We start from the raw sequence: 13,518 nt of genomic DNA on the forward strand, positions 1-13,518 counted from the left end.
TGAGGTTCGAGATGTGAAAGAAAGCATTGAGATCCCAGGTTTTGGTGGCAAGATCAGTATGACAACTGGTGTTCCAGATGTTAAAGCAGACATCAAGGCCCCAGATTTTGACGGAAAAGGAGATTTAAAAGCTGATGTCCCAGATGTCAAAGGTAAAATTGGAATACCAGGCTTTGGTGGCACTGTCAATATAGGTTCTGGAATGCCAAGCATCAAGGGAGATATTCAACTTCCTGGTTTTGGCAGTGGAGCCAGTTTGAAAACTGATATTCCTAGTTTCAAAGGAGATGTGAAAACTTCAGGATTTGATGGGAAAGATGTGAAAGAAAGCATTGAGATCCCAGGTTTTGGTGGCAAGATCACGACAACTGGTGTTCCAGATGTTAAAGCAGACATCAAGGTCCCAGATTTTGAGGGAAAAGGAGATTTAAAAGCTGATGTCCCAGATGTCAAAGGTAGAATGGGAATACCAGGCTTTGGTGGCACTGTCAATATAGGTTCTGGAATGCCAGACATCAAGGGAGATATTCAACTTCCTGGTTTTGGCAGTGGAGCCACTTTGAAAACTGATATTCCTAGTTTCAAAGGAGATATAGAAACTTCAGGATTTGATGGGAAAGTTGATCTGAAGACTGAGGTTCGAGATGTGAAAGAAAGCATTGAGATCCCAGGTTTTGGTGGCAATATCAGTATGACAACTGGTGTTCCGGATGTTAAAGCAGACATCAAGGCCCCAGATTTTGAGGGCAAAGGAGATTTAAAAGCTGATGCCCCAGATATCATAAGTAGAATTGGAATACCAGGCTTTGGTGGCACTGTCAATATAGGTTCTGGAATGCCAGACATCAAAGAAGATATTCAACTTCCTGGTTTGGGCAGGGGAGCCAGTTTAAAAACTGATGTTCCTGGCTTCAAAGGAGATATGGAAACTTCAGGATTTGATGGGAAAGCTGTGAAAGAAAGCATTGAGATCCCAGGATTTGGTGGCAAGATCAGTATGACAACTGGTGTTCCAGATGTTAAAGCAGACAGAGGCCCTGATTTTGAGAGAAAAGGAGACTTAAAAGCTGATGTCCCTGATGTCAAAGGTAGAATTGGAATACCAAGCTTTGGTGGCACTGTCAATATAGGTTCTGGAATGCCAGACATCAAGGGAGATATTCAACTTCCTGGTTTTGGCAGTGGAGCCAGTTTGAAAACTGATATTCCTGGCTTCAAAGGAGATATGGAAACTTCAGGATTTGATGGGAAAGTTGATCTGAAGACTGATGTTCGAGATGTGAAAGAAAGCATTGAGATCCCAGGTTTTGGTGGCAAGATCAGTATGACAACTGGCATGCCAGATGTTAAAGCAGACATCAAAGGTCCTGATTTTGAGAGAAAGGGAGATTTAAAAGCTAATGTCCCAGATGTCAAAGGTAAAATTGGAATACCAGGTTTTGGTGGTACTGTCAATATAAATTCTGGAATGCCTGACATCAAGGGAGATATTCAACTTCCTAGTTTTGGCACTGAAGGAGCCAGTTTGAAAACTGATATTCCTGGCTTCAAGGGAGATATGGAAACTCCAGGATTTAGTGGTGAAGTTGATCTGAAGACTGATGTCCCAGATGTAAGAGAAAGCATTGAGATCCCAGGTTTTGGTGGCAAGCTCAGTAAGACAACTGGTGTTCCGGATGTTAAAGCAGACGTGAAGTACCCTGATTTTGAGACAAAAGGAGATTTAAAAGCTGATGTCCCAAATGTCAAAGGTAGAATTGGAATACCAAGCTTTGGTGGCACTGTCAATATAAGTTCTGAAATGCCAGACATCAAAGGAGATAGTCAACCTCCTGGTTATGGCAGTGAAGGATCCAGCTTGAAAACTGATATTCCTGGCTTTAAAGGAGATATGGAAACTCCAAGATTAGATGGGAAAGTTGATCTGAAAACTAATGTCCCAGATGTGAGAGAAAGAGCTGAGATCCCAGGTTTTGGAGGCAAGATCAATATGACAACGGAGAGAAAGCGAGATTTAAAAGCTGATGTCCCTGATGCCAAAGGTAGAATTGGAATACCAGGCTTTGGTGGCACTGTCAATATAAGCTCTGGAATGCCAGACATCAAGGGAGATATTCAACTTCCTGGTTTTAGCAGTAAAGATGCCAGCTTGAAAACTGATATTCCTGGCTTCAAAGGAGATATGGAAACCCCAGAATTAGAAGGGAAAGTTGATCTGAAAACTAATATCCCAGATGTGAAAGAAAGCATTGAGATCCCAGGTTTTGGTGGCAAGATCAGTATGACAACAGATGTTCCGGATGTCAAAGCAGACGTGAAGTACCCTGATTTTGAGAAAAAGGGAGATTTCAAAGCTGATATCTCTGATGTCAAAGGTAGTATTGTAATACCAGGATTTAGTGGCAATGTCAATAAAAGTTTTGAAATGCCAGACAACAAGGGAGATATTCAACTTCCCAGTTTTGGCAGTGAAAGAGTCAGTTTGAAAACTGATATTACTGGCGTCAAAGGAGATATAGGAACTCCAGGATTTGGTGGGAAAGTTGATTTAAAAGAAAGCTTTAAGATCCCAGGTTTTGGTGGCAAGATCAGTATGACAAGTGGTGTTCCAGATGTTAAAGCAGACATTAAAGGCCCTGATTTTGAGAGAAAGGGAGATTTGAAAGCTGATATCCCTGATATTAAAAGAGGAATTCAGGCCTGTGAGTTTGATAAGGAGGTATATCTAGAAGGGGATGTCCCTAATGTAAAGGAAAGAAATAGGATCCCAGATTTTGGTGGTAATATCAGCAAAGGAAATAATGTTCCTGATGTTCAACATCCAAATCTTAGTACTAATAGTGTTAGCTTAAAAACTGATGCTTCTAGTGTGAAAGGTATTCAGTTGCCAGAATTTAGTGGAAATATATCTATTGAAGGAGTTGCTCAAGGTGGTAAAGGGAGTATGAAAGTGTCAGAACAAGATGGAAAGTTTGGTTTGGTTTCTGCAATCCCTGATGTTATTGGTGATGTTCATCTTCCTGTTGCTGATAGAAAGATGAGTGTTAAAGATAATATTTCTGGTATCAAAACAGATTATGAAAAAACAGATCTGGGAGTAGCATTAGATTTGGGAGCTAATCTATCTGATGTTAAGGGTAATTCAGTAAATTGGCAAAAGGGAGAAGATTTTAACGGAACACCTCAGTTAAGTAGCAAAGGCTATTTGATGAAAGGTGGAGAAAGTTTTGACCTATCAGGCAGTCATGTTTCTGGTTTGTCTGTAGATAAAATTAAACTAGATAGTAATCTTGATGGGAAGGTTGTTGATGCAAGTGAAAGTTTTGAGGGGAAAACTGAAGGGCAAAATCCTGAGCTACCTGAGGGTCGAGGCAGAAAAAAGAGAAATAGACGAGGGAAGGGCAGTAAGAAAGGTGCTGATTACCAGAATGATGTAATAAAAGATAAGGATCAACAAGGTGATGCTGAAGAAATTTCAGTAGCAGCAACATTACCTGAAGTGACACCAGAAACAACACTACCAGGTTATTCAGGGCTATCAGAAAAATTGACAGCTATTAGAACAGAAAAATCAACCATGAAAGGTGATGTAGTTGCACAGTTACCAAAATCCACTGTTGTTAATAGTACTATTAGATATGAAATACAGGGAGAAGTGCCATCTCAAGAAAACATTCCAGATATAACCATGACACAAGGTAGGGCTCCAATAGGCTGGGTTATACCACAGCAAGTACCCCACAGTAGTACTAGTTATTACCATCCTCAGGAAACCAGCAGTTTACAGTTAGAAAATGTTCATAAAACTTTAGAAGTACAGGGTGAAGCTGTCGGTGGAAATTCTAAAGAGGGAGGAGTAGGTTCTCAAAAGTATAGTCAAGAATACACTATATCCACAGAAGAAGAAAGGGCGGGGACGGTTGATTCTTATATTAGAGGTAAATTAGGTCCATTTAAGATTACTCCAGATAGAACATTGAGTGAATGTAAAACTGAAGTTCATATTGTTCAGGAACCTATTCATGTACTAACTAGCAGGTCAGGGCAGCACTCAATAGAGCTAAAATCAGGTAAAACTGATGAGTGGACAGCAGAACCCAGTTCATATCAAGTAAGACTAGAAACTGATTCTTCAGGAAAGATCTTAGCTGGTCCCGATATCATTGATAGAGAAGAAGATTCAAGAGGGTCCAGACAGTCACGCAATGTGTATGTAACTGAAGATGCTGGTGGAAGGGTTGTTATTCATCGAAGAATTGAATCTTCACATTTGGATGTGCCCACCAGTGATCAGAGTGTGGTACAGCATCAGACATCATCTCTCAAACTTCCAGGATCCGTGATGACAATAGCCTGTGAGGGTCCTAAAGTTATTACCAAGGAGTTTGTCACCGTCAAAAAGATCAAGAAAGTTAAGGTAGGTGATGGACCTGAAGAGGTGACCGTTGAAACAGACTACCATACTGACCCAAGTGAAGAGACTATGACATCCCAGTTCGAAACTCTTGTGGGTGATGGAGCAATGCAAATTACACCTGGAACAAGATATGACATATCACATTTGCCACATGAGCTTAGAGAAACCTCTCTACTCCACTTTGGTCTTGATCAAAGGGAGAAAGCTCATGATACCAAAGAAACTACTACGACAAAAACAACCATCAGAACATTACCTGTTGATCTTGGTACTTATTTGTCCGAAGATTTTGATGAAAACTTGGAGAAAATATTAGGATCAACAGCAACAACAACTACAACTGTTCGTAAAGTCAAGGTCATAAAGAAAGATGAGAGTGGTAACATCATTGCCTATGAGGATGATAGTGGCAATATATCAAGTCTTCCCCTTGGTATGTCCTCAGAGGATGTTACCACATCAACTACTGAAGGAGGAACTGTTGTGACTACTACCAGAAGAATAATTCGGGGAGGACAAATAGTCACTGGAGATATGACTGAGAAAGACCTCCGTGAGGCTCTATCCATCAGAGTGTGTGAGGGCGGTGAGGCAGAAGATGAGCAAGAGAGAAGTCGAAAGGAGAGAGATGAAGAAAGTTCAGCATCCTCTCGCCGAACGCAGTGAGTTCTACTACCGAATGAACCGACTGAAATTGTAAATTTTTTTTGCTGTGTAATATGCTTTGTGAAACATATTTGAACACCGTCATGTAAAGTACTCCAATTACATCCATGTGTTGTCCTTTGAAATAAGTATACCTTTGTCTGTGTCCTAAGTCCTCCCAATCCACATGCACGTGAAATACAATTCAGTCAAGGTGATTAGCATCAATTATGTTGTGTTGTGCATGGGAAAGTCTACATTGATATTACAGCACAATTCTAGCCTGGAGGCTGGTAAGAATATCTATAGACGTACACAGCAATACAAAGGTGAATAGCCATATTAAGAACACTACTGCATGGATTTTTACAACTCTCCATCAGCTGCATCTCCAGTGACTACGTCGTCACAACGCCCATCTGCTTTTACTTAATCACAAGGTAAGATTTTTAAGAAAATTTCTCCTAGTAATTTGTTATTATCTAGAATGAAGAGTATGAGAGAATTCTCTCTCTCTCTCTCTCTCTCTCTCTCTCTCTCTCTCTCTCTCTCTCTCTCTCTCTCTCTCTCTCTCTCGTCCACTTTTAAAGTTTTGGATATAACTTTAGAGCACAAAATGACTCGTATAGCAATTAGATAGAGGTTTGTGGATATGCATTGTTAAAAGATAATAATGTAAATAAAATAAGGTAAATATAAATTTTGCTTTAGTTTAATTTTAGATTGTATATTTTACCAGAAATTTGTCATTGCACTCTTAGAATGGAAATCAATAGCATTGTGGTTGTTGTCAGTTTGATGTTTTCTTAGATAATTATTTTTCTAAATCTAATTAAAGTCATGTTATAGTGATAACCTCGTCACGTTTTGTCATATTTTTTAGGTTAATTCCACGAATGATTTCCTTTGGAACTATTATATTTTCATTGTTCTGACAGATTGAGTAGTAATATTTGTATAAGTATTAATGTGCAGTATATAAACTTCTCACCTATGCATACAGAACAGACACGCAAACGCACAAACATATATATATATATATATATATATATATATATATATATATATATATATATATATATATATATATATATGTATATATATATATATATATATATATATATATATATATATATATATATATATATATATATATATATATATATATATATGTGTGTGTGTGTGTGTGTGTATGTTTGTGTGCATTTGTTTGTTTGTCTATTTTATGAATGTATAGGTAAAAGTATATGGATAGGAGAAAGTGGACAGCTAATCATGTGGCATGCTTCTATATGATCTTATATACCTACTTTTCTATGTTTAAATGTTTAACCATAAATAACTGATTGCATCCTATCCTCTCATCATATTTTCAATTATTGATTTTCCTTATTCAATTTTTATATTTGTAGTTTTTCTCCTTTTGCTATTATAGATAATTGTCTCAAGTCTGAAACCTATTGAGCGAGTAATGATATTTGTTATTCTCTCATCTTATCTTCTGTTATTTTATATTTCTTGCTTCAGTTTTCTACGCTTATTTTCCTTCTTTAGTTTGATGTCAATTTGGCATTATTCCTTGTTATTGATTTTATTTGTCAAGAGATTTACTAATACTTAGCGTAGCAATTTTGTTTTTCCTTATCGTGATCCTAATGACCTTGCCATCCTTCAATTCTTTCCTTCAAACTCAGCTTTAAAGACAAAGGTATAAAAAGATTTGTTTCCTCAAAATACCTGCTGGGAAACAGTAAACAATTAACGATTGTATCTCGATCTCGGCAGACATAATCGCAAGTGAGACGAAGAGATGCAAAACCATGAGACTGCCTCAACAAGTAAAACACAAAACAAAAAGGCCACTAGACCATATCATGGTTGCTGCTGCTTGACCAATGGCAGCTTGCTGATATGACCAATGCCATTCTTGACCATAGTAACATAGCAGCAAACCATAAAGGCCTCTAAGACTACCATTTTCGCCTTCGTGACTATTGGTGAAGCAACCATTTGTTCAGTTACAAATGTGTGAGAAAATCAATCGCCATCCTACTGGGTCTTCGTCAGTGGCTTCGAAGTAGTAGCAATGACTGTAAGTGAAAGACTCATTATGAAGAAAAAATAAATGTGCTTAGAGCAGAATAGTCTCACCAATACTAACGTCCCTTGAATATGATACTCAAACGGCATTTGCTTATGTAAGAATGACAACATTCCTTCATGGTATAGGTATTTGGTTAACAATTTGTACCGTAAAGTTTTCTCAGTCTTTGACACGATGTATTGTTAACTTAATTATAATATTGAATTATTTGATACTCCCTGTGTAACTAAGAAGGACCTTTTCTCAAGAACCGAGTAACTTATCAAGTAAAAAGAAATTCCCTATCTAATCAAGTATCATGAAATATTTCCAAGATGGAAATCATGCAAATCACTAATAGAAAAGTATCATATGCTGTTTGAAACTTAGTATTCGGGAAATAAAGCATTGGCGAAGACTGATTAGATCAGCTTTTTATGAGAGATGGTGATGAAGCTTGCTATTAAAACAATAAAAAAGACTGCTTTTTTTGGCCCGTTGGTGTTGATAATTGGTTTATGGAGTTTGACAGTAACTTTTAAGGTTGTGATGGTGGAATTTTGTAGGGTCACTAATTGTTCATACTGCTAATGGGTCATGGAATTGCCGGATTTCAAAACATAATTTTGTATTGCAAATAATTTTGTTGAAAACTAGCACCCCGTTATGATTAGAGTAATTGTAGATATATTTTGGTGATACGGAAAGCTTCTTAGCTATGGTGATAGAAGTTTTGACGATGCATTAACATTAATATCACTAATGTTAGAATACATTTATTGAAAAAGGTATTGGGCTTTGCAATTATAGTTGAATTAGAACAAGTTTAGTCTTGAATTGTTTTTTATTGAATGTTTGTTTGGGATATTCTGAATAAGGGTAATCTACCTGTTTTTGGTTGACTGAGTTGGTATTTTATATGGAATTCTGTTATGTTGTTATCACATTGTAACATTCATTAGGGAAGAATCCTCTTATGGGATTATTGTTATTTTGGACCCATTAGAATAAATTTCTGCAAAGGCGAGGCCTTTGTCATTAGGCCAGGCTTAAACAAATAAGTTTTGAGTTCTGCTTGTTGTATATATAGATAACACGCATGTTACTCTAATTTATTTAGGTTCCAGCTTGATTAAAGAGCAGATCTTGATGCTTTTGCTTAAAGTATTTCAATTTTCTAGTTTAACGTAATTAATTTAGGTTAGAATCAGGGTTTGTTAAAGAAAAATTAGCCATTTAATTGAAATTAAAATAGTTTCAGATAATTGAAGGATATTGAAACACTATGTATAGCTTACCGAATCATTTCGTCAACGGAATCGGTGTAAAATTGTTTCCTGGTCACCCTTGACTCTTGGGTTAAGACAAATGACACATTTTATTTTTTAGATATTAAGCTCTTTGGTATTGCATTCATGCCTTACATTACACGTATACATACACCTACTTAGAAGTTGCATCCAAAAGAGTTATAAAAGTAGATTTATATTTCTTAATATCACAATAGTAAGAAAACATACAAGAGTGCCCGAGTTGAAGTGTAATAGTTATTTTAATGATAATTTGTAAAACAAGTTGCATCACATCAATGTTGACATTTGCAAATAAACATTAATAATATTGAACACTAGCGCATTCACTCGCAATGCAAGTACATCTATTGATTAAATTTGCTGTATGAATTTGCTTCCATGTAGATTGAGAGTTATATAAAGAGAGAAGCCTGTACATACTGGACGTTTTACTATTTGTATTGATATTCGCTGTTATCTATTTTCATGATCTTATCTGTTTATTGCTTGCATCTTTTTAACAAACTTTCAATGTGCTTTTATTTCTATGGCTTTGTAAAATAAGTGTTTTACACTGTATACTAATACATTACTCTCTTTTTGACTATATGGTGGTGGGTAATTCTGTGTTAGGAAGATTTCCAGGTGTTTCTGTATCTTGCATCCCGTGTTCATAAAGAACACTTAATATTAAGGACTCTTAGCTGTAGTTGTTTTTTCAACAATTGTGCTTTTCATCCCAGCAGTCAATTTAATTTTTCTGTTTTTTTTTCTTTCTTACTCAACATTTGAAGAACCTTCGAGAGATGTTTTAAGATAACAATGTAAATAGAAACTCTCCTCTCATGAAAGCCGAATCATAACATCTAAATGAATTTTAAATTGAGATTTAACCAAAGAAATCGATATTTCTGTTCTCTTCACTGTTGAATTTATAACTGTCGCTTAATGAACATTTGTGTTTCAGCCACTGATTGCTTCGATACAGATGAAGATGAACGTCGTGTTGGCCTTTGTGATCAGATATCAAGAGTGATGACGGTGATGGTTCCTTCAAACTTCATTGTATTCCACCAGAGGAAGATGGACAGCTTCATAATTATCGTCATATAGTTATATACATTATATGACAACGCTACAGCATCCTTTTGACATGCAGCAGTCATCTCTGTTGTGCATATGCCAAAAATCAGTAACTGCCATGCATGAGCCAACATTCAACAACTCTGCTTAGCTTATGTTCAGAAACAATATTTCTTGGGCTTTGCCTTCCATAACCATGAAGGGAAGAGTGTTCAAGAATTTGAGTAATGAAGTTTAATTATTATTCCATATGAAGGAAACAGGAAGTCCTTTGAAAAGATTTACAGGACTTTCAGTTAGTCTTCGAGGTTCGGGTCTGGTCTAACCCACCTCTTGCAGTCCATGTGTACCTGTATATTGCTGCCGGATGATTTTTATCCGTTATTATTTTAATGAGTATAATTATATTATTTTTGTTAGCCGTATAATAGAATTATCAAGAGACATATTTAACAATTATGGCTATGAATTTATATAATCTTGCCTTGTATATACCGTGGAAAGAATAATTTCATAAGATAAATGTATTTTGTACAGGATTTGCTTTTTTGGATTATATATTCTCTGTTTGATATGCCTAGAATTTTATCTTTGTTTCTCAAAGAATTTTGATATAATAAGGAGCATATCAGCTGCATGTTCTTTTTATGTACATAATTGGTCTTCAACGCTTAATGTATGAAAGGCTCTGTACAAGAGTACAGATCAAAGTAGTAAAGACCAGTGTCCAGAACGATGGATTTCACATGGGAAGCAGCTTTACCTTTCAAGGTTCTTGCTATATATGAACCTTGCACATCAAATATGTGTTTTGTATCCTTTATTTTTCCTCATATACACAGAGCGATATTTGTATTTGCATTACCTGGTCTATGCTTTTAACATTAAAAGAACTCATTGGAAATTTGTATCAATGATACCTATACCCCACTTCTCAATAACCCACGTATCTAAATAACTTTGTTTAGTGACAACGTATTGGAGAATTCTGTACATAAAATAACACTCTCTACTACAGTTTAAAATTGTGACCAATAATGAATTCAACTGTGAACACCATAGGATCATTATAATAGTTACTCATTTTAGCCAATCCATTAAATTGTTCTCGGTCATATACATCAATTGACAATTTAGAGTAAAATTATTTATACGAATGATTAGCTATGCCTTTTATTGATTTGCTAACCTAGTAGGTCTATTGTTGACGAGTTGGTTTTACAAAGAAACGCAATTTGTACATCTTAGTCTACCAGACACAGAGAGAATGGTATTCATCATAGAAAATGAATCAAAATTTTACTCCCATTCATTTAATGACGAACTATGCTAACAAAAGACTGCTTCTCTCTCGACCCTTTAGAGTATTCAAAATTCACATTTAAATAGCTGCAAATTTTTTCCATTATGGATTTCATTGCAATAAATGTCAGAGGACTATTGAAATTTCCCAACTGAAAATGCCATTAAAAGAAATGTAATCAAATTGATTTGTTAATGTAGCCGAGGTTCAAGTAATAGGGAAAAAAAGTACTTGAAAATCCATTTACTTCTAATTCTACAAATAAAAGTGTATATATATATATATATATATATATATATATATATATATATCTGTGTGTGTTATACACAATCAAATCGGTGCTTCATGTTAAGAGTATTTTAGCACAGGTTAAGCACTATTTTTTTTAATGATTTATGAATGTGGGCATATATGTACTTATATAGTAATAGGAAATGGACACTTACTTTTGTGAATTATTATTCAACTCTATTCACAGTTTATACCGGGGAAAGAACATGAATTTAATCCACCTCTTTTGCTAAGTTTATCTTAAAGAGAACGTGAAACACATTATTCCTCTTATTATTTCACTATTAAAGATGAATAGCCCTGAAGTTCTGCATAAAATTTCTTTTGAAGAAATCAAAATTCAGCCTATAACCTTACATATATTGTACCTATATCCATAATCAATAATATTTGCTAAAGAATCTTGCAATTGCCTTTTGCAAGGGCTTCGACCATTGTTTTCATTGACAATAATGAAAATAATCAAGAATAATAATTGATAAGAGATGTGTATACACATAATTTTTTTTTATTAGACTAGGCTGACGTCACTATTACTTTAATGACGTGGGATAATAGTCTTTAAAGTTTAAGCTCGAGCAGGCAATCCATCATATGCTGTTTGAAGTTGAATGCAATGCAGGATTGAGAGAACAATGATATTAGAATAAAAAAAAATTGAGATATATATACTGAAACATGAAAATCACGGGTAATACAGTAGCTAAAGAACCATCTTTTTCGTTAATTCTTACAGGAACACAAAATCTTTAGAACAATGAAGTCTTGCACCTACGACATGAACTCCCTGTATCTTGTCACACAATCTGTTCAGTTTTTATGGCCAGAGTGGTGTATATACATATACATTATATATATACATTATTTATATATATATATATATATATATATATATGTTTGTGTGTATATATATATATTATATATATATATATAATACACACACACACACACACATATATATATATATATAATGTATATATATATGTATATATATATATAAATTATATATACATATATATATATATATATATATATATATATATATACTGGCAGCTACTGGTCGCCATCTCACAAAATGAGACTAAATGTTGTAGGAGCGGTAGGTCGTGTTAACAAGTAGTGTCTGCACATAAGTTCATTGGTGTTTATTCTTTTTTCATGGGCACAGACACACATTTCTTTGCTGATTCTGGGTTGTGTTGCTGATACTCTCCATGAGAAAGTCAATATTTTCGATGGCTTTTAAAGGAATCCCTGAACAACAATAAATATTCAGTGTTGAAACAATGGGAACGCGTTTACATACAGTAGATATAGAATCTCTCTCTCTCTCTCTCGCTCTCTCTCTCTCTCTCTCCCTCTCTCTCTCAATGAGAGAGATTCTCTATCCCAGTTGAGATGGATTCATTCAACAAGTAATCTCTGTCTCTCTAAAATTAATCGCACACCCCCTGCCGGGTGGAAACCATCAGCAGGCAATATCTCTCTCTCTCTCTCTCTCTCTCTCTCTCTCTCTCTCTTTCTTTCTCAAAACGAGAGATTCCATCCCAGGTGAGATGGATTCCATCAACAGGCAATCTCTCTCTCTCTCTCTCTCTCTCTCTCTCTCAACGAGGGAGATTCTCCATCCCAGGTGAGACGGATTCCATCAACAGGTAATCTCTCTCTCTCTCTCTCTCTCTCAACTATGTAATCCCTCATCCCGGTGGATGGAACCGATCAACAGGCAATCTCTCTCTCTCTCTCTCTCTCTCTCTCTCTCTCTCAACGAGGGAGATTCTCCATCCCAGGTGAGACGGATTCCATCAACAGGTAATCTCTCTCTCTCTCTCTCTCTCTCTCTCTCTCTCAACTATGTAATCCCTCATCCCGGTGGATGGAACCGATCAACAGGCAATCTCTCTCTCTCTCTCTCTCTCTCTCTCTCTCAACGAGGGAGATTCTCCATCCCAGGTGAGACGGATTCCATCAACAGGTAATCTCTCTCTCTCTCTCTCTCTCTCTCTCAACTATGTAATCCCTCATCCCGGTGGATGGAACCGATCAACAAGCAATCTCTCTCTCTCTCTCTCTTTCTCTCTCTCAAAACGAGAGATTCCATCCCAGGTGAGATGGATTCCATCAACAGGCAATCTCTCTCTCTCTCTCTCTCTCTCTCTCTCAACGAGAGAGATTCTCCATCCCAGGTGAGACGGATTCCATCAACAGGTAATCTCTCTCTCTCTCTCTCTCTCTCTCTCTCTCTCTCAACTATGTAATCCCTCATCCCGGTGGATGGAACCGATCAACAGGCAATCTCTCTCTCTCTCTCTCTCTCTCTCTCTCAAAACGAGAGATTCCATCCCAGGTGAGATGGATTCCATCAACAGGCAATCTCTCTCTCTCTCTCTCTCTCTCTCTCTCT

At 36.2% G+C, this 13,518-nt stretch overlaps 1 protein-coding gene across 2 annotated transcripts in view; it reads left to right on the top strand.

Moving 5' to 3' along the window:
• The window catches only part of LOC137640088 (neuroblast differentiation-associated protein AHNAK-like), a 33,280-nt gene extending 22,856 nt beyond the window's left edge, over nt 1–10,424 (top strand). The window contains exons 1-3 of one of the 2 annotated variants that reach the window (XM_068372546.1): nt 1–5,502; nt 6,848–7,154; nt 9,405–10,424. The exon at nt 1–5,502 is cut by the window's left edge and continues 22,856 nt beyond it. In XM_068372546.1, coding sequence (XP_068228647.1) covers nt 1–5,083 — 5,083 coding nt within the window. In that variant the 3' untranslated portion in view covers nt 5,084–5,502; nt 6,848–7,154; nt 9,405–10,424. The remainder of the gene's footprint in view (nt 5,503–6,847; nt 7,155–9,404) is intronic. The other variant, XM_068372547.1, reaches the window with a different exon arrangement.
• The last annotated feature ends 3,094 nt before the right edge of the window (nt 10,425–13,518 follow it).

Source organism: Palaemon carinicauda, chromosome 4 (assembly GCF_036898095.1).
Source record: "Palaemon carinicauda isolate YSFRI2023 chromosome 4, ASM3689809v2, whole genome shotgun sequence".
NCBI classification, from domain to species: domain Eukaryota; kingdom Metazoa; phylum Arthropoda; class Malacostraca; order Decapoda; family Palaemonidae; genus Palaemon; species Palaemon carinicauda.